The sequence below is a fragment of the Scaptodrosophila lebanonensis genome, unplaced genomic scaffold (assembly GCF_003285725.1).
Source record: "Scaptodrosophila lebanonensis strain 11010-0011.00,11010-0021.00 unplaced genomic scaffold, SlebRS2 tig00000072-arrow-pilon, whole genome shotgun sequence".
In the NCBI taxonomy this organism is placed as follows: domain Eukaryota; kingdom Metazoa; phylum Arthropoda; class Insecta; order Diptera; family Drosophilidae; genus Scaptodrosophila; species Scaptodrosophila lebanonensis.
This window is the reverse complement of record NW_022060558.1, coordinates 7178887-7204937: the sequence shown is the minus strand read 5'-3', so window position 1 is coordinate 7204937 and position 26051 is coordinate 7178887. Positions and strand designations below refer to the sequence as shown.

At 36.6% G+C, this 26051-nt stretch overlaps 3 protein-coding genes across 4 annotated transcripts; 1 reads left to right on the top strand and 2 right to left on the bottom strand.

Annotated features, from left to right (window-relative positions):
- The first annotated feature begins 476 nt into the window (after positions 1-476).
- On the top strand, positions 477-845 carry LOC115625552 (V-type proton ATPase subunit e). Its single transcript, XM_030520644.1, has one exon. The coding sequence runs from the start codon at positions 477-479 to the stop codon at positions 738-740; it is 264 nt and encodes an 87-aa protein (XP_030376504.1). The 3' UTR covers positions 741-845.
- A 9040-nt stretch (positions 846-9885) lies between these two features.
- Positions 9886-25798, bottom strand: LOC115625079 (adenosylhomocysteinase-like 2). 2 transcript variants are annotated; one of them, XM_030519969.1, is made up of 11 exons: positions 25749-25798; positions 21014-21053; positions 15990-16062; positions 11840-11909; positions 11467-11783; positions 11050-11399; positions 10903-10985; positions 10602-10837; positions 10284-10530; positions 10098-10218; positions 9886-10018 (listed from the first exon to the last, which is right to left on the bottom strand). In XM_030519969.1, exons 3-11 carry the CDS (start codon positions 16044-16046, stop codon positions 10012-10014), a joined length of 1488 nt encoding a protein of 495 aa, XP_030375829.1. In that variant the 5' UTR covers positions 16047-16062; positions 21014-21053; positions 25749-25798; the 3' UTR covers positions 9886-10011. The 2 variants fall into 2 exon arrangements, with proteins under 2 accessions (XP_030375829.1, XP_030375830.1); XM_030519970.1 differs by lacking the exons at positions 21014-21053; positions 25749-25798 and adding an exon at positions 16161-16516.
- Positions 19358-25843, bottom strand: LOC115625080. The gene is made up of 3 exons (XM_030519971.1): positions 25749-25843; positions 21014-21053; positions 19358-19967 (listed from the first exon to the last, which is right to left on the bottom strand). The coding sequence occupies exons 2-3, from the start codon at positions 21024-21026 to the stop codon at positions 19687-19689; spliced, it is 294 nt and encodes a 97-aa protein (XP_030375831.1). The 5' UTR covers positions 21027-21053; positions 25749-25843; the 3' UTR covers positions 19358-19686.
- Positions 25844-26051: the final 208 nt, after the last annotated feature.

The following is a 26051-nucleotide window of genomic DNA, read 5'->3' as shown; positions in this document are numbered from 1 at the left end:
GCAGCAACGTAACACTCTAAACTTAGAGGACAAACAAGAAGGACAATCGGAAATTAACAGACGATCAAGTTCAGTTGCAAGCCGAAAGAACAAATTTTTCTAGGCTAGAATTTAATTTATACAAACGGTGTTACGGGAGGTGAATCAAAAAACACAATCTCTTACTGCGTACACACACAAGGCCTCTGTGTACAACATTGTGTATACCTAGGTCTTATAGCCCCTGAGAACCGGGTCGCCATATAGGCGTACAGACGAACAAACAGACTGAGCTAGATAGACTTGCTGATCAAGAATATATAAAGTTTCTGGGATCTGCCACGCCTCCTTCTGTCTGTTACACTTTTCACTTCCTGCAATCGTAAAATACTTTTGTACCTTTTAGGTACAGAGTATAATAACTTTACATTGCTATTAAATTTGTGTCATAAACACCCAAAATACTTTCCACACAGAACACAATAATTCTAAACACAATGGATAAAAACTTTGCCCTTATATTTTTTACATTATTCTGGGTAGTGTTCGCCATTATCGGGTCGTGCATTGGTGGCCTGTTTAGGGAACGAGCTGTTATTAGGTGCTGCGTTATAATGACAGCAATTTGCTGCTGGCTCGTCTGGATTGTCACATTCCTGATGCAAATGAATCCGTTGCAGGGACCTAGAGCTGATCAAAAGATCATCTTTGGAATGATGTGCTATTGGAAGAACTCGTACATCGATGATTCTGTATTATAAGTGCAAGATAATGAGCAAGAAGTATAAGCCCTTATGTCTCAATGTAATTTCTTAGTTCTTGTGTACTCCAAATAGTTTAAATGCACTTACGACACTTCTAAATAACCATCTTACGATGCATTACAATTTACTTTATTCAGTATTTAAAAAATATAATTAAATGCAATATGGGTATATCTTACGGAATAATAGCGACTTGCTTTACGTTCTTAATTATCATTTCCCCCTTCCAGGCAACAGTATAACAATTCAACAAATTTGATTACCTTTTCATAATTTGGCTTGGGGCGTTGTTGACAAACTCTAGCAAAGTCAAAATTGCATTGGATGCCCAAAAACTCGGCTATTTTGACGCCATAAGCCAACGTCTCTGCGGGGTTTTTGCACTTTAGAAATTTGGGGTCCACTAAATCGGGCCGATAAGAGTGCAGGATGGCGCATAAGGCATGTCCGTTTGACCAGGAGATACAGAATTCATACATAGGTATACCGTAGGGTCGCGTTTTTATCTGGCACCAACGCAACAGCTTCAGCCGTCTGTCACCGAAGGTCCGCCCCACTGAAGTACGCAACATACTTTGCTTGGTGGCTATTGCGACGCTCGACAAGGATACTGCCCTATTCAGGGTGTCCGGTTTGACATGATCGTCTTGAATGTTTGGTGAGCTCCCATATATCTGGCCCTTCTTCGATAAGTATGCCATCTCAGCGATGTTTTGCAATGCAAAATGTTCGTACCCTTTCTCCTCTTCTTTCAATGGCTGTACTATTACTTCCTGTGCGCTCTTGTACTGACCTTGAATGAACTCAAAGTCAATCTTGGCTCCCTCCAACTTATGATTAATAGCATCCAGCTTCTTCTCTAAAGCACGCGTCACTAAAGCACGACATTTAAATTCTTTTCCTCTATTCATGGGCTTGCAAACCAGCTTGCTTTTTGGAAGCACCCTCAATTGGGAGCTAATCTTCAAGACCTTTGACTTTGTACTCTCCATTTCCATTTGGGCCTTCTCTATAAGAGCCTTCACGAGTTTGGTGTTTTGCTGGAAAAAGTTAGCCTTACTGTCTTTGTCGGCTACTTCGTCTCGAAGCTCTGCGCAGAGCTTCTCCAAAGTGGCTAGACCGGAAGCTTGGTTGCCTAGTTGAGATTCGAGCATCTCACTCTTCGCCCTTTCTACGGCAAGTAATTCACGTTGATTTTGTAAGAGAGCTCTCGAAGCACATCTGTCTATTGTGAGCGCAACGACGTCACTTTTAATCGCAGCTACTAAGTTTAGTAAGTTGAGCAAGTGCTTCTGGGTATCTCTGAATTTATTTCCCACACATCTGGCACGCGATCGCTCTGCATTTATTTGTTTGTTGCTCTCCCGCAGCGATTTCTTGAGCTGATCAAGGTATTGTTTTAAAACGTGGTTGATTTGTATCTGTTCTTCAACTCTGGCATTCATATTTTTATTTCGCAACATCTCTTGTCGCAAGAGATTTTCCCTCCATCTGTGGTCTTCTAACTCTTTCTCTAGTTCTTTATTACGAGCATGAACTAGCTCCTTTTCTCGATCTTTTACGATGCAGCTCCGCTCCAAGTCAAATTGAACGGACTCGAGCGTCTTCTGATGCTTCTGCCAAATCTGCTCGTTTTTGTTCATTAACGAACTGAGATGGATATTCTCCTCTGTCTTCGCCTCCAGATCTGCTTCTTTGCCCAACAATTTACTGATTAATTGTTGATCGCGCTCTAGCTCTTGTCTTAACTTTCCGATAGCTTTTTCATGGGTTAATCGTGACTGGCTGGCGATGGTCTGTTCTTTAATGAGCAAAAGCTTCTCACTTAACAGCTGCAACTCCCCCTTGCGCCTAACATCGCCAATCTTTGCTCTGTCTAAAAAAACCCTTTCCTGCAAACGGTTTGTTTTACCCGTAAGCACAATTTTTTCTGCTACCAGTTTTCTTGTTCGTTCTTTAAGATGAGCTACTCTTAGATCTGCAGACAGTTTCCTTAATTTCGTGGATTTAAGTTCCTCACATTTGATCTCTTTCAAATTTCCCTGTTCTTTCATCTCAACATGTTGAAAATCAGTTCGTTTCACTAGTTCGTCAACCAGCTCAACAGAATTATCTCGATTTTCTTCGATAAAATTATATTGCTGCAAAGCCGTTCTTACCGTATTCCCCAACTCATGCACCACCGACTCCACCATATTTATTGGCGAGTCCACGTCTCCATGAATAACTTTTATTTTGGATCCTTTACTTGGAAATGCCATATATATACGCTTAATTTTCTTACAACCTGTTCCACAGAATCAACAATGTTAGGCTTATAATTATTGAAATCTGCTTTAAGACTCACAATTAGTTAAGGAACCCAACAATAGTTTCTGATCGTCTTTATAGCAAGCACTCGCTGACACGAATCCATTAGCTAAATGCTTCACCAACAACATAATTTTTTCCACGCAACGCATAATATTAAAATCATTTTCCATCCTATTCAATTCTGACTCCCAACACGAAGGCTCTTCATCTCCAGCTCCCGAAGCGGTACGCGTCTTTTTCAAGGAACTCAGAAGGTCTTGTATTTCAGTGAGCTGCACATCGAGGTCTCGAGCCTTTTTAGTTAACATGTTTTCAGTACCCAGATGTTTCTAATTTGACTATTATTTGTTAATGCCTGAGAGACGTATAAATCAGCTCACCAAAATCTGCTCAATAAAGCTTAGACCTTTGAAGTTTAAAACGTGTAACTTCGTAGAGTCGGCTGCGACCTCTTCTTCAAAATTTAATTCAATATATAAACCTTTTGTTTTCTTTTTAATGACTGCGGGGTATTTGCAATTGTTATAACTTGTACTGGATCCAAACTGTGACAAAAAATACATAAATATGTATTAAGAAACAAGAGAGAGTGCTGCAATCGAGAAAGCCCGAGAGTGAAATGCCAAACAAATTTCCGTAAAATAAGAACAAGTCCAATTCTGCAGCTTGTTGGAGTAAAATTATGCGCTATTAACTTTTCTTAGAAACAAAACAAAAGTAATTCCAGTATATTACAGAAATCCCTAAAATAATAACATTTTTCTTTTTTTTTTTGCTTTTTTACATTTTTTGTATGCCCAACATCTTTAAGCCAACAGATACTGAATACGTATATGCATATATCTGGTTGAAAAGATCTTTGGATTTGGTCCATCTATATCGATTGATTCAAAATTTTACCCGCTTTAATGATAAAAACAACTCAACTTTTTTACATACATTTTATTAAATCTAGACAACATTATTTTTCCAAGTGTTTAAAATAACAAAAACGAGAATCATTAACAGAACATTTGTATGCGGGAGCAGAAGAATGCAAGAAGTTTATTTAAGGAGGGCGTTTAAAATTGTTTAAGAAAATGTTAGTTTATTATTGAGATCTTGCTGAACGTAGAGTGCATGATAGGTACAATCCTCCCATCGTTGAAAAACTCTAAAGAGTGGAAAATTTAAGGAACAGAGAGAACGTAATTTAGTGTTTCCCTTATGTTTAAGTAATGTTTATGTTGTGAGGATTAGATTGGACACCCTTACAACAAGTTCCCAGGATAGGTATTATTCCTGAGGCTTATTCCCTGTTTTAGCTATTCTCTCGAAAGGCAGCTTTTCTTTGAGTTTTATGGACAGAGCAACATTAAGTATTTTTATTTACCGATGTGTCCTTTCTTCTGTTCGCCTGCACGATCGAAACGATCTCAGGAAGTACAACAGCTAGAATAACCAACTTTGGCATCTAGGTTTCCCTAAGCACCACTCCCCCTCTATTAGTAGTTTTCCATAGCTCCCGTAATTCTTGGAATTTGTAACTCAAATTTGTCAATTACATTCGACTAGTGCTTATGTGCCATCGTCCTATGTAAGTCTTTAGTTCTAAAGCAAGTCTTTAATTAATTTAATATTTTTTTTATAATTTTTTTTATCATTTGTGAGTGGGTACAGGGTATTTAAGAGTTGGGCTCCCTGCACTTTTATGTTTGGCTTCCAAGCGCCGTCCACTTCAGTTATTTTGGAGAAGTGCGGTCGCCTTTTTAGAACAGGTTAACAGTGTACCGCAGTGTTAGATGAGCCAGGCAGCGTCGCCACTGCGCCTTATTTTATTACGGGAAATGTTGTTGCCACACGAAGGCTTTAAAGACAGAAGACTGGTATTCGTCGGTGGCTCGTGCTCTCTTGGCTTCGGAATCTAGTGACTTTCCCGTCGGCAGTGGCAAACGGCATATGAGCACTTTTTGTTATAATTCAATGAGATCTACATAACTCAGTGAATAGCAGCAAGAGAAATTCGTTAGATAATAGGGAGGAAATTACTTATTAAGTAAATTTAAGATAAAAATGATTTTTTGTTTTTCAAAAATCGAACTCTTTATTTTATGGCGTATTTAGGCAAGCAGCCAGTGCGAACGCGAGAGTAGGAGTCGGTGAAAGGAGGTAGCCCAGTAATTTTACAATTATAAAAGGTATTATTGTCTCAAAAATGTGCAATAATGTACTATACAAAATATATTGAATAAACGCTTAGATATAGAGGCATGAATCGGGGTTGTTACAATGCCCGCAGCAGAAATGATTTTTAAGGCGTACTGAAACTAATTCTGTTCCTTAATTCATGAATTATCTGATTATTTAAGTAAAAAGCTGCTCTAGTTGGAGCTAAATGTTTTAGACATCCCGCCATGGTTCGACAAGAACCGCGCATAATTTCTCCATTTGGATAGAACTATTTTCTTATGTCAATAGATCGATAGTCAGATAAGGCGAATGATGGATTTATGAATATAAATTGAATAGAAAGTAAGAAATCACACGGTACCAAATGACGAAATATCGATGATAAGAGAAATTATTGAATTAAATTACGATTCGTTAATAAGTTTAGTTTAGAAAATTAAAAACGGTCTAAGAAATTATCTTAGTCTGCGCCAAAGTTTAAGGCCATTCACTATGGCGTAAGAAAAGTATTTCTCCATGGTCTCGTGCCGCAAACCATATTTATATCCAATTGTGTCCATACAGCCTAGTTTTTAATAAGTTGTATTTTTAACCTATAGCACTTTATCATCCAGGGTCACGATTGACGATACACAAGGGATACAGCACGATGTGTTTTGACAACAACACTCTGAATATGCTATTAATTTTACAAGTTTCTCATTTGTATAACAAATATATGGAATAGTGACCTAACGTAATCGGTCTTGATATATAACGGGGCAATGTTTTAACGCCATATCTCTAAAAGAATAACATTTTGTAGGGCTATAAAAAAGGTATAGCCACAGCGATTTATAATTAAATTCGGCATTTTTCGGATCTGAAAAGGAAAGCTTTATAAGAGGTCGTTATAATTTATGCATAAGACCTGAAAGGATTACATCTATTGAGTCTTTAAGGAATTGAGAAATTAAAACAAACACAGCCCGAGGACTGTCCCACGGTTTGCTATCAACGGAAGGTTATTAAGCTAATGTCTTCTTTAGTAAGTTGGTAAAGAAACATTGGAATCTCAGATTATACTAACAAGACCAAATAAGAGTAAATGTTTGTGTATAGACTTAATTCCATCCTTATGGGCTTTATATTGAGTACCAAACCCAGCAGAGCTGTTCAATCGCTCAATGGTTTATGGGTCATTGAATTATTGGGATCTATGTTTAATAATTCTAAGAACATCTTTCTTTTAATTACAATAGTAAGGATTTGGATTCAATTTAAAAATAAATCCACTGTCTCCAACTGTCGATAGACTAATAAATAAAGTCAATAAAGTCATGAACTTCCAAATAAATATGCAAAATGCGGCTGGGTAAAATGCATATCATTTATAAATGCATATTATTAAAGATTTTCGAGAAAGGGCAGTGCCCTCGGAGTCGTATTTTTAAAATATCAGGAAACCCATCTATGTAATATGATTAAGCTTAAAGAGAATGATGTCATGAAGCCCAGTTTTAAACTAGTTAATGATGTAAGCCCCAGCAGATTTCCTATAAATCAAAGCCTCTATAGTTGGATATGTCTCACTTATATTGAAAAATTATTTTTAAAGTGCCGGAAACTTTTCCGAATCATCAAAATGACTCATATGTGTCTTTTTCTGAGCTCAAATTCTTTACGAAATTGTTTTTATACAGACGGACAGGCGAACGAACGAACGTCGCTTTATCTTCATACTGATCCACAATACATGCATATGTAATCTAGTTTTTCGTTTTACCCAAATACGAAAATGTTGTAGTCGTATTTAAGCTGCTGGACAGTAGGAATTGGAATTATGCTATTTAATTAAATGCAATACGAACATGGAATATGGGTTTGTCACGCGCCATATTATTTAGGTACCCTGTAATTTTGTGCAAAGTATATACCGTCATTCATCGTATACTATATTCTTCATCAGGATGACGAGACAAATTGATATACAAATTTGGAAATGTTCATCCGTGAACATGTTTGTCCATGAACATCCGCATTAACCAAACGCTCCTATTCCTTAGTTTATAATTTATTTGTTATCTTCTCGTCTTTCCACATCCACAGAATATCACTAAACTGAACCTTGCACACCCAACTAATAGAAATTCATTCAAATCGGTTCATCTTCCATAATATTAGCAACAAAATTTCACTCCAAAACTGCAGCAGAGGGTCGGTCTTATTGTCATCTTCCTATAGAGTCGGCTTTGGTCGTCTGTAATATTGAATTTAATTGTTTTAGCGACCTTACTAAAATACACCAATGTACAAGTCACCATCGTATAAGGTGACTTAATACCATATTTGATTTATAATTTATGTTTCCACACCAACTAAATTAAACGCATTATTTTTAACATACATATAGCGCCACCTATTTATTCTATAACGCCATCTATGAATATCTACTAATATGTAAACATAAGCAAGCTCAATGATATGACACGTGTTTGTAAGCAACTTAGCCAAATGCAAGATAAATGTAATTCTCATTAATCGTTTATTTAAATAAATTTTTATTTAATAAGTGGCTTTCTGGCTCTTATTCACCTTTGTAAATATTCTGACTTCAGCAAATATAAAGTAGCGTAAACCTGCTTCTATCACGCAGCAAAATTATCTCTGTGCACTGCATTATCCACTGCTTGGCAGATTACGTTTAACGTTCGTTAACTTCATCAAATTTCAAATAGGCCCGCTTTCAAACAAATTCGATATAGTTAATAACCAAATATTGCATTTTAAAATGTAAAAGTAACGGACAAAAACAAGTGGAACACTGAAGACACTCCAAACCGACTCCTGCACACCCTACACCCAGCCGTTAAATTAAAAAATTCTTTGATTTAACAATCAGTTGTTTCCACGACTCCAGTTGTATCCCGTATCCCGAACGACTGAGGTGGCAACATGGAAGGAATGTACAAATTCTAACTCTGGACCAAAAAACATCCAATCTCCATAAACTAAAAAATCCCAATCAATGACTTTTGCAGAAAGGAAGATCGTACCTTTTATACGATAAGTCGAGATTTTGAAAGTAGCAAAGTTAATTAAAAATACCGGGTGGTTAAAATCAGATCTAGTATAAGTCCAAAGTGATTATTTGGCACCACAATAGGCCACTAAGTGGCCTAGAAAATGAAGTGACTAAGGATTATAGTGAGGGGCCATAATAAGCCACAAAAAATAGTTGTTAAAAATGAGTTTTGAACCCGTTTCTATGGCATCGCAAAATTTTAGATTATGGTTGGCACTATTCAAATAAAACACTAAGTATGCTACTAAGAGTGATTTTTACCAAGTTTGCTGTACTTAGATGATGCGATTCAACCGTTCTCATTAAAACTGCATCAATAGTCTTTATCATACACCCAATGCCCCGCCGCAACAGTAAATAGGCCGCAAACTTATAGACGTTTTAAATCAGACACCAGATGTCAGCACCCCATTAAATAGATAGATTGCGAAAGTCATCAAGTGAGCTATGCGGACTGCTAGCCTTAATTGCTTTTCCATGTAGTTTTTGCTTCCGTTTCACTTCATTAAATAATTCAAACGAACGGAAAGTAGTGCACTAGTTGTTAATTTACTTAAGTGGAAGTTTTAAGTTTGATTAGTAACTCACTGTCGACAAATATCAGGTGTGTAACCTGATCCTTCGTATATCTATGATATATGATATTTGATATAGTTCTACACATGATATTTTAAGTGTATTTCATTTGGTTATACTGAAATAAGCTAGTGAATTGAATTGAATCGTGGGATGCAAGCAAATAAAAGGATTTCTGTATTAAATTTTTTCAATACATAAAGTACAACTTAAAACCCTATAGTTGTGGGGTCGCATTAAGCTTCAATAAATTTGATAATTTTTTTTTAATTTTGGAAATAAAAAGTATACAAAATCCCAAAAAACCAAAAAACACGTATATTTTCATTTTGCCTTTTCTATCTAATCTAAAACCGCATTGAAATCAGTAAAAATGTCATACGAAGGGCTAAAGTCGAAGCTGGCCAATCACCAGGTCGACTGATAACTTGTACATTATTATTGAAACTAACACAACACAAATGAATCGAAACGGATCCACTTCGATGACGATGTAAGGATAGCTCTAGACTGGAGGAACCCCTAAGGAAGTAGACGGATCGACAGACCTAAGACGACAACCTGGCGGTGGACCACCCTTCAGGACAACAAATGGAGTTAGATGGAAAGTTCTTGTAGAAGCCCTAAGCTCCCAAGTGGAGTAAAATGGAATTAAAATAAATAATACAAAAATAAGAGCGGTTGATATATATTTTTGTGTCGTTCTCTCAATCTCCTTACTATTTAAAGGAAATCTCTGCCAAAGCGCTAGTAAAACCCTGCTAGCTTTGGCCAGTAACTTCAATTACTGAATATCTTTAATTTCCGTCATCAAGATATTTTCCATTTTTTCTTCAGTACGTCAATAACAACTAATTAGTATTAAGTTTCGTTCTTGGCTTAATTTTGTTAACTTTTGTTTGTTAGGTTGTTTACTGTTTCGGATTACGTTTGTCAAATAAACAGCCCATATCCATGGAACACAAAAATTGACATAAAAAATCCTACATGGTACATTAATGGCTTTGAGAACAACTATAATAACAAGGAACAAATGTGTATTTTATTAATAATTATATGCACATGGAAATAAAGGTTTCAGATTTTAAATAAATGATAAAAAAACAAACACAATAACAAAATAGAGGCGATATTCGTAATACTGATTTAATATCTGAAAAATAAAGAAGAATAAAGGAATTAAATAAGTAGCGTATTAAGAGCGTGTCAGTAGTGGAAGATCTTAGACTTGCCTGTAATAATTAGCTTTGAAAGGCCCAGCCTTACTTAGCCCGGAGAATTTCGCTTGCTCCTCCGTCAACTCTGTCAAATGGGCGTCAAAGGTAGACAAATGTAAGCTAGCCACATATTCATCTAATAATCAAATTCATAAATTAATCTTTCATTCTGAAACTTTACAAAAGGCTTAACCGGATTACCCATTTTCTTTGGAAGCAAATAGACGTCGGACTTGTAGCGTTGAGGAGCTGAGTTGTAAAGTTCAATTAATGCAAGCGCCTGCGTCGTTGAGGTAACAGAAACGACAAACGATGAGATTGTTGAGCACGACAGGTTTACTAAACGGCCCTCGGCCAGAAGTATTATCATTTTGCCATCGGGCCAAATGACGTGATCTACTTGCGAGCGCACCCGCTCCCACGTGAGTTCGGCCGAGTGCAAGCTGTGCTGTAGGAGAACAGAACCAAACGGTCAAAAATCAGATCAAGTTCCAAATTCGATCTCGCTTGTCGTATTACCACATCGATCTCGGAGGAAGAGTGGCCCATATTACAGACAATGCAGCCGTTTTTCATTCTATTCATATGGTCCCGCGTTACGACACTCTTGCTCCCGGTGGCAGTGATCACGACGTCGACATTTTTTACGACTTCGTTGAGTCGCACGACGCGAAAGCCATCCATTGCCGCTTGAATGGCGCAAATTGGATCTATTTCGGTCACGTATACGATACAGCCTTGTCCCTTGAGCGACTCTAAACGAAATGTTCATTAATGAGGCCGACTTTACATTCTAGCCATAACATATTTAAATACTTACTGGCACAGCCCTTGCCTACGTCGCCGTAGCCGCACACAACCACTTGCTTGCCGCCAAACATAATATCGGTAGTTCGCTTCAGGCTGGTAAATGCAAAAAAGTTTCATTAATAACCAAATAGAGAAGATTGAATGAAGTCCCGCTTACCTATCCAGAATTGAGTCGCGGGATGTGTAGTAAGTATCGAACTTGTTTTTCGTCACCGAATCATTCACATTAATAGCCGGAACTGTCAGCTTTCCCGCTTTGGACATTTGATACAGCCTGTGCACACCCGTTACGCTCTCTTCTACAATGCCTTTTATTGCCTTGAAATATTCCGGATATTTCTTCAGCATTAGGTGCGTGGCATCACCCCCATCGTCTAGTATCAGGTTTGGCTGCCATCCATCATGCCGAATGCATCTGTCTAAGCACCACCAGAAGTCCTCCTCAGTTTCGCCGCGCCAGCCATAGATTGGTACGTCAGCTTCAGCCAGCGCCGCAGCGACAGCGTTCTGTGGAAACAATTTCAGGCCCAAGTCTCCCTGACTCTCTAAATACTATATGAACTATATACTATACCTGCGTCGAATATATATTACAGGCAGCCCAACGGACAGAGGCCCCAAGCTCAATAAGAGTTTCAATTAGCACCGCCGTCTGCGAATTAATGTGCGTGCAACCCACAATCTGTGCATTTTTCAATGGCTTATCCTCAGCAGCACGCTTCCGCAATGTCATAATACCGGGCATTTCCTGTTCGGCAATCTCGATTTCCCTGCGTCCGAACGAGTGCTTCCCGATATTCTTCACGCAAAAATCGGAGCTGCCATTCGAGTTTCGTTGTTTACGATCTTTCGGCGAAGTCTCTTCTTCATCAGAGCTGCCAGTAAAGCACGCTGATATCACAATAGTTAGAATGTATGTTTAGCTAAACAATGACCAAAGTATTTACCCGAACTAAAGGAGCAGGTAGAAACATCTGAGAAGCGCCGAGCTTCGATGCTAGGTTTCTTTACTGCCGTCTGTGAACAAAATTATCAAAATACTTGTATATTGCTTGTTAAAGTAATCCTTGCGGGGCCGAACATAGTCCCCATAAATTATACATATAAGAGAATTGTTTGTAAAATACAGCTATTCAACTTTTAAAGGGATATCAGTAATTAAAAAATATATATTGAATAGAGATAATCCCACCTAAGTTATATCCAGTTTTGCAATATTTAATTCTCCATCTAGGCCATATACAGGTTAAAGTTGAACTAATTTACACCGGATAAACACACTCGATTATTTTACGTACAATCAGGTTTGGGAATAAATACATATATCTACAAAAAATACATTTTCAAATTTACTGAATTTATTCTTCAATCAGTCATGTTGGTGTGCATTTGTATCTACATATATTAATACCTAAAACGTTTTGAAATAGTTTTTTATTCGGTTAACCCACGAGTATATCGCTATACTTAGAATAAATTCCGGAATGTTTTTTGGAATTCCCCTCCACCTCCTTTCCCACGCAAATTGTGATTTTCTCTAACTCCCGTAATTCCTGGAATTTCGAACTCAAATTTGGCAAGTACCCCCAATTAGTGATTATGTATCCGTGCCAAGTTTTACTATGATAGACCGATTTAACAAGAAGTTGTAGCCATAAATATATTTGTTGCCCAAGCCCTGCCCCCAGCTGTTGTTGATGTTGGTGCTTTGGTTGACTGCAAACATGCTCACACAGACACGAATAGACGCGCATAGACATTCATACACTCACATAGACGCAATTGCTTTGTAAATGAGCAATTATATACCCTTTACGTGAGTTCAAATACCGAGAGAGGTAAAATCGATCAACATTTTTTTTAATTTTCTTAATTTTTTTCATTTTTATACCCTGTACCCAAAGGTACACACAGAAGGAGGCGTGGTAGACCCCATAAAGTATATATATTCTTCATCAGCATGACAAGCCGAGTCAATATAGCCATGTTCGTCAGTCCGTAATTAATTTAATTAAATTAATTTAATTGAACCTGCTCGACTTTAGCATTCCTTTCTTGTTATAATTATTCTAAACATATGTACAGAATATTTCAAAGTCGGCGCACCCGTCTTTAAATTTTGTACTTGTTTGTTTTGCTATTTTTTAAAAATAATAATAAAAAAATGTTGCTAATTTAATGGTTCCAGAACAAACATGTTTACTTTGAAGCACCTGAGTTTTTCAAATAAAATCCTAAAAAAGGCACAAGCCTATTAACTATTTGAACGTTAACCTGATCGAATATTTCGATTTACGTCAATTTACACTCATGGAAAAATAATACTTGTAAATTTATTGTACAAAAGTTTTCAATTATTTCTTCATAATTCTTCAAGGAAAACAATACCTTTCAGAATATCTAATCTTCAAAAACAAAAATAACAAGAGAGAACGCTACAGTCGAGCAAGCCCGACAGTGTAATACCCTGTACCCAGTAAACTTCCGTCACTGATATGTGCCCATAGCAGCAGCAAAAAGAGGAAGAAGAAGAGCGAACTTGTTGCTGCAGTTTGGGGGGGTTGTACTGGCGAGAATTTGTTTCGCTAATAACTTTTCTTAGAATTGACCGAATTGAATAAAATTTGAACAACAGTAGATAATTATTTATAAATTATGTGTGCAAAGTTTGGTTTAGGTAGCATTTGAAATGTGGACGCTATTGACGAAATTCTGTAGCGGGGGAAGGGGGGGAAAATTAAAAAAAAAAAAATAAACTCGTCCTTACTCGGACCTAGGAGAATCTGGATGCCAACTTTGATTATTCTAGCTTTTATAGTTTCTGAGATCCTCGCGTTCGTCTAGATCGATTTCTCTCCGTCTGTCCGTCTGGATGAACGCGAGGATCTCAGAAACTATACGAGCTAGAATAACCAAAGTTGGCATCCAGATTCTCCTAGGTCCGAGAAAGGACGAGTTTATTTTATTTTTTGGAATTTTCCCCCCCTTCCCCCGCTACATAATTTTGTCAATAGCGTCCACATAATTTATATATAATTGTTGTCTACTGTTGTTCAAAATTTTCAATTCGGTCAATTCTAAGAAAAGTTATTAGCGAAACAAATTCTCGCCAGTACAACCCCCCCAAACTGCAGCAACAAGTTCGCTCTTCTTCTTCCTCTTTTTGCTGCTGCTATGGGCGCATATAACTCAGTGACGGAAGTTTACCTGGGTACAGGGTATTACACTGTCGGGCTTGCTCGACTGTAGCGTTCTCTCTTGTTTAAGATTATATATGCATTTTCACCAAAATTTCATGTATAATTTTGAGTTTTACTTTACAACTTAACTAATAATCATTATTTTTGAACAACCTGAACCCAAAATTACGCCAATGCGAGCTTTTACCCGACTTCGTCTCGGACACTGCTCTCACTCATAGACATCTACTCCAAAAACAGGATCCTCCAATCTGCAAATTCTGCAACACCTACACCATCACTGCACAACACTTCATTACTAACTGTCCAAACCTGACACCTTACAGATCCCAAATGAACATTACACCAGAAACCGCTCTAAGATCACCAACAATAGACAACATACAATCAATAACAGAATTCCTCACAAATATAGGCATTTATTCCGAAATATGATAAAAATCATACATACTTGTACGCGAGCTGAAAGCCCTGGCAGCAGTGCTCCAAATTCAAGTAGGTTAAGAATTAATTGTTAACCTTCTGTTTTATAAATCAAATAAAAATATTTTTGAACAAAATAGGTAAATCTCATAAAATAATGATTATTCATTGAATTTTAATGTTTTTATCAAAAATAAAACTCAATCTGTAACTTTGCCTGGAAATATTTTTCTAAGGAGTTAAGGAGTTATAAAACTTAAAGAATAATCATTATTTTATGAGCTTTATTTTGTTGTTCAAAGATAATGATTATTAGTTTTGTTTTAAAGTAAAACTCAAAATTAATCATTATATTGTGAGCGAATGAATAAAATTAAGAAAATAATCAGTATTTTGTAATTTTTATATCACTTATAAAGATTACAGTCCCTTTGTCTTTTGCACTAACTAACGAAACTTCATTGTTATTTACTTAGATGGTTAGGCACACCTATTGTTATGGCCATCCAAAATTGATGTATGTATTTAATGTACTTAATTGAATGTTAAGTTTGCTTTTGAGGTTTGTTTAGCCTTTTGTTTATGGTTAATGGGGAAAAAAGTATGCTATATAGCATTTTAAAAACTATCTTATTCCTTGAGGAAATATGAAAACAAAACTTACATGACGATCCTTGCATTTGGTATTCCCCCAAAAGTCAAACAATTTGTCTCGACTATACTACTACCCCTGTACTATTGGTACAGCTCATAGTTTCCACAACAAATTTAAGTACAGTGATAAATTGGTTTATTAATGAAAATATTTATGACTGTGCTGTACCAGTTGAAGCCAGCCCAGGGGAATGGAAGCAGTCGGAGCTGGCAATTGGGATCGGTTAGCAGCTCTGTGATAATTCGTCGTAGCAATTGATATTGATGATACCAAATACTAGGCGAATCTAAATCGAACTAGCAGAGCTAATGGAAACGCAGGTGTAAACACACAAATTATTGAACATTCGTTCCACAAATATTTACAGTACCCATTACGTATCTATTTAGTACATATATTCAAGTATATTGGAAACAATGCATACACATGTTATAAGTAGATACATGTGTTAATTCGGGCGTACAAATATACAAAAATATATTAAATTCATACGTTAGTATACTGGCTTAGTTTGCCATTTGCACCAGTTTTGTTGACTCGTCGAATTTACGTTCAAAAAGACGTGCTCTTTCCCACTTCGTCACGTGCTGTTTGCTTAATCGCCGTGATCGACGATCGAAATGCGCTTTTGTTTAAGTTATAAATTCATTCATTAACGGCACGGTATTGAAAATGGGAATGCAAATAAATCCACCAATTTAAAGATAACCTGTTGAAAATGTGAAATGTGTATTTTGTACGCCAATTCCCACTACCTGCTACTACTCGTGTTTGAACTACTCCTACCTCTATCTTAATTATAGGCGATTATCATTTTACCTTATCAGCCAAGCTCAGATCAGCAAGCGTAGTCTCCGGCATTTTACTTTTACTCATTTTGCCTTCAGTTGCACTGCAAATACAAATTTTAAAAAGTGAGCAATATCAAAAAATTTCAAATCAAACGACGACAACGTCATTTGCAAATGACCTTCGGGGAATTGGACTTACATCTACACCAGATCGAAACAGGTTCTATGCTGAGTTGTTTTCTTTGCTAGCTTTGTGTTTATTTCTGTTTGTTTTTATCTTTAGTTCTATGCACTTTTATAACGCCACGAGATCGGCTGTAAACAAAGAGCGCGAGCACGGGTAAGTCGGTTACTGGTCGTTTAAGTCTACTACGGACAACAACCGGGACAAATGAGCTGCTGAATCGGAAGGTCCGCCTCCGATCAGTCGTCTCAAACAAGTTCGCGTCGGGATCGACCACTTGCTAACTGGTGTTTGTCTGTTTGTTTTTCTTCTTCTCCTGCTTCTTCTTCTTGCTGTTCTGTTCTTTTTTCTGGCAGTCAAATGCCGATACCGTCACAGACGTCCGCACTCGAATGGCGCGTTCAACAAACTGATTCACTCGTTTATGGGCGATCGTGCACAATCAAAGAAACAATAAAAATACATACATAAAAAAATAAAAACAATAACAACACTACATACATACGAAATATACGAATCTTATCTTGTTGAGGCTGTTATCTCTCTCGTGTACCTCACGTCGATTAGCCGAGCAAAACACGCTCTCTGCATAGTTCCAATAACTCAATTTCTAATACCACATTCTCACGAGCCAACTTAAGATGTTCATTATAAGTCAACTTTGTCAATACGAGTATGTATGTAGTAGGTATAGGCCGTGCCGATTATTTAAACCGACTTGCCTTGTAGAATCTTTATTGGTGTCAAAGTCAGCAGGTAAAGAAAGGCATTCTGAAACTGCTTCTAAGGCATCCTCAGAGAAAGAGAGAGCACTTATTATTATTGGTATTTTCAAGGGCGTTGGCAGGGGGGTAAGGGGGGGGCCGTTGCCCTCCTACAAAAATTTTGGTCATATAAAGTCGACCACACGTTCATTATTATGATGCACTATTCCCCCTTAAAATGGATCTGAGTTGGATTTATTGAAGTTTTTCATTGATCATATTCATAAGTTATTTTTTAAATGCATCGTGCATTATTTAATCAAAATTTAAATTTTTTGGGGGCCCCGAATTTATAATTCATTAAACTTATGTACAAGGTGTGTTCCAAAGTAAACAGGACTTTTTGAATCTAGCGCCCCTATCTCAATCTGAATCGATAAAGATATCGATTGTCCAGTGAGAATTTCATGACGTTTCATCGATTGGAAGTGAAGTTATAGCGTTTTAAGTGTCAGTATGTTTGTGTTATCGGTGCGAAAATGAGCTTCTAACAAAGAGCCAACATTAAATTTTGTTTGAAAATTGGTAAAGCTTTTACCGAAACGTTTCAATTGATGGAACAAGTTTATGGCGATGATTGCCCATCCCGTAGCAGAGTGCACGAGTGGTTTCAACGTTTTCAAAGTGGTCGTGCGGACATAAATGACGATCAACATGGGGGCTAATCAAAATTCGTGATCACCGAAAATTCCTTCGAAACTTTGCGTGAATTCATCAAAAATCAGCCGAAATCATCATTGAAATTGATTGAAATAGAATTGAACATCTCCAAAACATCGATTTTGACCGCATTTTGACCGATCATTTGGACTTACGAAAGGTGTGTGCACGGATTGTTCCGCACAAATTGACTGACGACCAAATTGCTCAGAATCCAACATTCGAAGGCCGATAATTTGACCAAAAATCACATTTTAACCATTAACCACTCACCGTATTCACCTGATATGGCACCGCGCGACTTCTACCTTTTCGGAAAAAAACATTTGCCCATGAAAGGAAAGCGTTATGCAGACGTAGAGGCCATTCAAAAGGCTTGCACCGGCATACTGGCGGCCATACCGGCCAACGAGCTTAAACACTTGTTCGACATGCTTTTGGATCGTGCAAAAATCTGTATTGAAGCAGAAGGAGACTATTTTGAATAAAATAAATTGAGTTTGCCGAAAAAACCATTTCTTCTGTTTTTATTTTTTAAAGTCCTGTTTACTTTGGAACACACCTTGTATGTGTAAAATAATTATAGAAATTTAAAGAAAACGGAAAACAATTAAATTGTAATATTAATATTAATTTTATTCACGTACACACATAATGCAGATTTATACAAAGTATCGTGTCTCTAGCTCTTATAGTCTCTGAGATCCAAGTGTTCATACGGACAGACAGGCGGACCGACAGTCGGACAGCGCTAAATCGACTCATCCTATCATGCTGATCAAGAATATATACAAATTTTTGAGTCTGCCACACCTTATTCTGCGTTTACCATTTGCACAAACCTCTTGAACCTTTCAGGTTTAGAGTATATTTATAGGAACGCATTATAGTGTATTTTTAGATGTATACAACCGAGTCTATGTGAAATAAGAAGATACGGCTATAGCTAGGAATGTTGTGGGTTGAGAACAATTTTATTCTAATTATTCTGGGCAGCACAAATTATTATATTCGATTCAATTTTTTTGTGTTTTGAATAAACAAAATTCTCCTAACCTTTTCTTGGAAAATTATAAAATGTTTACCGTAAATTGTAAACGAACGTTTCTATCTGGTAATATTGAAACTTTACAACCGTAAGTCATATAATCAGTTACTAATTGATTTTATTAGCAGATGAAACACCCCCCGACCAAGATAATATTGCACCGGGGTTGAACGAAATAAATGCCACTACGTGCCGTTCCGCCATTTTTGACCAGCATCGACCAATGGACGCATTGTAAAACATTTAATTAGACAGGAAAATGCTTTAGCATGTCCATAAAAGAGCACGAATTTAATAGCGCATCAGAAATGACTCATTTGCCCCATACAGGGTTAGAGCCGTCATCGAGGATGCTGTGTAATAAGGGTTGCAAACGCTAAAATGCAAAAATCGCAGGAATGGGAAAACGGGAAGCCACTGTTATTCGTCGAAAGATACCCTTAAATGTGCTGAGCGGCACTGAAGTGAAATTTCCACGAAAAGGATCATCGCGAATCATGTTGGCCGTTGTGTGTTATGAGATTTAATAACACATTATTGCTTCTGCTATAGGTTGTTCAATATTTGCTATACATATGTACATAAGTACATACATACATATGTATGTATGTATGTTATATGCCCGAAATGCGACATCTGCCATTTTAGAAAAAGAGTGGTGGTTTGAATTCGGAATTCTTGTTAAAGCGCTTGGCAAGTTTTTATTACCTACTAAATTAAAGTTGCGATCATGAAGAAAATATTAGACTGCATTTTCTTTTTTAAAAATATTAAACGTATGGATACTTTTACAATCTAAAATACAATTAATATATCAATTTTACACGTCGCACCCAATTCTTAACATTGCTTGGCATCACAGTCATTTCCAAACACATTTTGCCTGCACCCTCCGAACCGATGCGTCACTACGAGTACGTCTATTTACATGTAGACAATATTTACAGTTACAAGTTACAAATTGATATCTAGATTTTTACATACAAATATTTACATAAGATTTCTTAATACCGTCAAAAATGTATGTGGACATTAAAACTTAAGTGTGAGCTTTCTGAGAAAACAGACTTTAAAATGAGTTGGCTTTCTCCATCAGATACCATGGCAGAAATAGGGATGCAGCAACGGCGGCTACGCACGTCGCACACAAAGCGATCGTAGCCGTCAAACTTGTGGTCGGGAAGTGGTGATCTTTCTGCTCTGTATGGTCTAGGTCCTCGTGGGGATGCTTCTCGAACTCAAGAACCTCAACATCAAATCGAAATCGTACTTTGGATCTTGGCGACTCCTTACGCCAGACCAAATGACCCGAGGATTCACGACGTTCCAGGCTCCATTTCGGATCATGCACTGGCAAAAGTAAACGATAAAGTACTTGCTTTTATTATAAACACATTTCTTGGCTGTTATTATAACATTTAAGTTCATACATGCGAATTCCAATATTAATCCAAACAAGAGAGAACGCTACAGTCGAGCAAGCCCGACAGTGTAATACCCTGTACCCAGGTAAACTTCCGTCGCTGAGTTATATGCGCCCATAGCAGCAGCAAAGAGAAGAAGAAGAAGAGCGAACTTGTTGCTGCAGTTTGTGGGGGTTGTACAGGCGAGAATTTGTTTCGCTAATAACTTTTCTTAGAATTGACCAAATTGAAAATTTTGAACAACAGTAGACAATTATATATAAATTATGTGTGCAAAGTTTGGTTTAGGTAGCATTTGAAATGTGGACGCTATTGACGAAATTCTGTAGCGGGGGAAGGGGGGGAAAATTCCAAAAAATAAAATAAACTCGTCCTTTCTCGGACCTAGGAGAATCTGGGTGCCAACTTTGGTTATTCTAGCTTTTATAGTTTCTGAGATCCTCGCGTTCATCCAGACGGACAGACGGACGGACATGTCTAGATCGATTTCTCTCGTCATGCTGATTCAGAATATATATACTTTATGGGGTCGGAGATGCTTCCTTCTGCATGTTACATACTTTGCACAAACCTAATATACCCTTTTTACCCTACGGGTACAGGGTATAAAAACTGACAGGCCCTAAAAGTATGCAACAATTTTGTTTTTTTGTTTTGTATTTATAAATAATTTATTTACAATTTATAAAACAAGATTCCTCCTACCAATGTGGCAGCTGAAGCTTGTTGAATTGGAACATTAACTCATGAAGAATTTCAACAACCTAGTATTTTTCATCTATCTTCTCATCTACCTATCCCCTCCGCTCTTAGTTGTTTGTTACTCGAACATCATTCCAAAATTCTGATAGCAACTGCGAACCACCCCTTTCGTTTCTCATTTAAAATCCCACTACTTTGTCCAAAACAAAGGAATTTTGTAAATTTTCCGCAACAATTTCATATGTACTTGTATATAGTAGGTATACTTACCAGACCCAGTCATTGTGGCTATTATTCAAAGATCACTTATCTGCAATTGCATTTTGAAAACAGAAAAATCTTTTAGATGTTTAATTTGCTTGTTGATTGATTTAATTGACAATGAGGTTTGTAAAAGCTGAACAGTGGTTCTTTAAGTTTAAGTTGAAGGGGTGCCAAGTTAGAAGAGTAACTAAACGTTAAAGGAAAGTATGGAATTAAGAATGGGTCTGTTGATGACAAAAAACATGCTTGGGATAACATTAGGGAATTAAATGTGGGCATTTCCATTTGGTCCACCATGCCCACCAACAAATTAAAAGTTACAAATAGTTTTTATTTACTTTTAATATTGAAGAGAAATGTTCAGTTTTTATTAAATTAATGAGTTTAAAGCTAGTTTGCGATGGCGAAATATAGTTTAAGTTCATATTTTGGCCAGTTTTGTATATTTTAAGACCATCTTATCTTTGCCATTTACGATTCTAATAGTTAATGTGCAATTGCACTCTTATGCTTGAAACAGCAACATACCTTGGAAAAAATGCAAAAAAGCAAGCCAATATCAATTAACTGTAAATTTTTGATTTGCTTTAACCCATCTTCTAATGTTACGTCACGTCAGAAAAATTATATTTATTCTCATTATTTCTAATAAAGGTTTAAGCTTAATAAAGTTATCTAATTGTTATGAAAACTTTGGTTATCAAGCAAATATTTATTTTTATTTTGACTTTCAAATGTGTGTCAAGTCAAGTCAGATTGTAAATACTTTCATTGCATGGTATTTTGTTTATTGTCATTTTACTTTCAATTGCGGCTTGCTTAAATATAAGTTCTTTGCACGAAGTTTTCCTTTTTTTGCTTCTGATTTTTTATGCAAAGGTTTTGATTGGAATTATTTTGCAACTTCTCACGGCAAAGGTGCAGACAAATGGGTAAAACTCATTATCTTACAATTAAATAATGTTTAAAGAACAATTTTAACTACAAATTTACCAAAGGAAATTTATGTCACATCACGTCAGATTACGTGAAAACAAGTAGAGATTTTAAAATTATACAACTTGAATAATAAACTTATATTTATTTAAAGCCTACTGAAAACAATTTAAGCAAAAAGTCGTTCCCAATTCACAGAGTTTTGCAATTTTGTAATCCAAGTCAAAACCCACATCCCACATCAGGACCGTTTATTGCTTATATTTTATATACTTTAAGGTCGAATGCTATAATTTTAATACTGAATATAGTGCTATTAAATTACTACAAAATTAATATATCAAAAACTTTTTAAAAATGCTACACTTTCATGTATATAGTTATGTATTTAGTCGTATCACGTCAGATTGCAAATGCCCATATAAATTGTGTGAAAAAATAAATTGAAATGTAATTCTGCATTATCAAATGTCATTGCAATTAATAAATATTGTTCATAGGTAAATAATCATTTAAAAAAATAGTTTTCTTGGATTAATTGTTGAAAAATATGAGAAAATAAGCGAACAAATTGTACCTATGTAAGTGTGTTTAATTCCGCGAGTATTCAGTGCGTTAACCTTAAAGATATTCACCTATAGGCTGCGAAACGCAAATCTAATTAACATTCTCGACACGCGAACATTAAATGAAGTAAAACGAACCGATAGCGGTCGCCAGGAAATATGCATGTATATTTTATATATGGGTATACCTACACACATATGTGACAAAATTAAGTCAACAATCAACTGATTGTATGACCCTGTCGCCTTTATCATTTTTGGCAGTTGACTCTCACACAAGCAAACTGAGTTACATGCATTTGTATGTAAAAGTAATGTGAAGAAATAAAAGCCGAAAGTTGGTACATATTATTCCCAGACACATAGTGTCACCTGATTCTACACTCAGGCCATGTATGCATGAATATGTAAGTGTAGTAAATATAAGTTATATGTATGTATATACGCTTTGTGGCTCAATCTTTAACCTGACACTGTCACGTTATTTATCGATGTACGACTGTGCGTGCGCGTGGTTCAATTTCTTTTGAAGGTTCTCTGTGGGGCGAGAGGTGCCCCCCACAACAATAACCAATTAATCATAGTTCTGGTTCTGAAAAAAACATTTGTTGGTCAAGAAGTAAACATGATATTGCAGCAGTACACTAGTAGAATAACCACGGCATTGAATATATGAAAGTGCAGAAAACTGATTAAAAAGAAGTATGGGAGGTACAGTTACATATAGTATGTATTAGTATCGTTCACCTTTACGGCAATTCAGGTATATAAGGTGCACTTCCGATTTGATCTAACGCTGGACAGTAGAAGTACTTACTTGTTACCCTTTTCCATTTCAAGAAATGGCGTGGATATGCACAGAAAACATTTCTTATTTATTCAAAAAAAAAAAAAAAAACCATATAGATAAACGGGTAGAACGATTAAGTCGGCTCTTGTATACCCTGCAGGGCCCTCCTAGAACACAGCCGATTAACTAAAAAAACTTTGTTGCACCAACTATAGCAACATTACCATAATAAATACTCATGAATACATAATTAAAAAAGTGTCGTAATGAAAAATAAAAAAAAAAACATTGCTTGAAAGTGTCAAATAGTCCCAACCTATAAATTGGGATTTATTGGAAACTTTTCAATTTACAGGAACCTTTTGAAAAGTACATCAAGTAAGCACAACACCCTTTGGTTATAACTATAGAAATCGTATAGTTCAAGGAGACGACTAGTATCACAAGTATCACTTATAGATGCGGATGTTCAATATTGATTTCTATAGAGAAAGATGAAGCATCAGAAAATACTATAAAGCAGATGCTGCAAAAATTGTACAGATAATGTGACGTCAAGCATGACACGGAAAAAACCTAAGATATTGTTATAGTCGACTATGAAATGCCCTGTAACCAATGTTCGACACGCGCATACACGCGCATAGCAGAAACAGGGGGAAGAAGCAGTTTAATAATATTTCGCTAATACCTTCTTGGGATTAGTCGGGATGGTATTAAATGTCAAATGGTGTTATAAAATTGCATACAAAATATGTATGCGAAAAACTAGTTTATGTGGCTTTGGAAATGGAATTATGGGTAGTGTTGACGTAAGTGGATAGTGTTCAAAGACTATGAGAGGCTCAATATCAAGATTGGTAGCTTACTTCTCTTTACACGGATCAAAGATATACAAGTAACTATACATACATACTCGTACTCTATGGGGTCAAGATACAAAATCTTGACGCGCTCTGATGTAATGCTTTCTGGGGCACGGAAGGTGATCTCAGCTCGCACACTCATTCAAACATACAAGTAAATATCTAAGCTTAAGTTTTGGAAGAGATCGAACTCATTGTAATATTTTTGTACAGTGAAACAATAAAAATTGTTCCTCGCATACTAACATATGCAAATCGGGCCTACACTTCCGTTTTTGCTCTGACACCAAGCAATGATAGTTTTTTTTTAGCATCACTCACTAACATAACACAAAATATTAGCTGATGACTCGTCCAGGCATACATGCATATATACATACATACAGACATATATACATATGTACATACAAGTATATACCTAGATGTATTCGTTAGAGTCACCGCCGCAACAATTTTCAAGCACGCCGCCAACCGAACTGCAGCCCATTCTAGGAACTCTAGCCAAGTGCCGGACTTTGAGCCAATTATGCGCTCTTGTACATACAATACATTTCATTGTTAATACATATGTATATTATACAGAGGCATACATATGTATATACATATCTGTGTACATATTTATGTGTATGTATTGTAGCTTTTGTTTTAGCGGGTCTTTGCTGACAATCGACGGGCCGCTACAGATACAGAGAGCTACAAACGTTTCTCTGTATGGGTATTTTTAATTGGTTCTCCTTTCCATTGTTGTTGCTATATACGTACATATGCACTATATACATACAAATGTGCTACCATTTGAGTTGATAAGATTGGCATGACAAGAAAAGAAATGACAACGTCAGTTGTGCTTTTAATCAATGAACTTAGTTCGCCATCTATCAGCTGAGTTCGACAATTTCCACAACAAACGAAACGACGAGAGCGCAGTGGAAACTCGATAGCGCTGACGCACGAGCTACAACAATTTTGGGATTCAGCAAAACGACGAGTTAAAGTAATACATACATATGAACTGCATATGAACAAAAACTGCGCTTCTATTTATTCAGAATTCTTAAGACATACTATATTTACTGTATCGCCAATGAGCAGCGAAAGAGTGGAATGCAAAATTTGTTCAAAGACACGACCCGAAGGCAAATAAATCAACACCAAAAATTCACTGGAGGTAACCCACACACGCTGTTTCGTGATAAGAACTTTTAACACTAAACGAGTTTTGGGTATTACGTATTTTTTTTGTGTTTTTAGAACGCTGAAGAGATACTTACTTCTGTACATATTTATGTATCTACATATGTACAATACATATCTAAAGTATATACATATGTATGTATGTATGTACATACCCGCCTTTGTACAAATTAACGTACATACATACATACATAAGTATGTATGTATATGCATATGATGCTATGTGTATGTATGTATGTATTTATAAACGGCGCAACCACCAAGTTATGCTAATCATCAGATCGGAGCCTTAGTAAATACATACATACATATGTATTGTATGTATTTTTGTTTTTGTTGAAATTGCACTGCAACTGCTAATATAAAAGTTGACGTGTTTTTGTTATTACCGATTTGATTTTTAAACGCCCGTGCAAGGCCGAGTCGCACTTGTCGATTTGTCAACAGCTCGCGTACAAACTCACGCATAAAATGCCAATGAATTAGTTGGGTTGGAGTAGGGGGCACCAGGCACCAGCACCAGGCACTAGTTGTAGTCGATCTTGTTAGACTGTTTGCTATGTCGTGGAGAGGCCACGCGCTTCACTCGCAGCACTGAACTACCGAGGTCTAAGCATGAAGGCAGACTGACACATACTCGCCAATATGCAAAGTCACTAGACCTCAGAGCTAAGCAGTTAAGTGACTAGCTC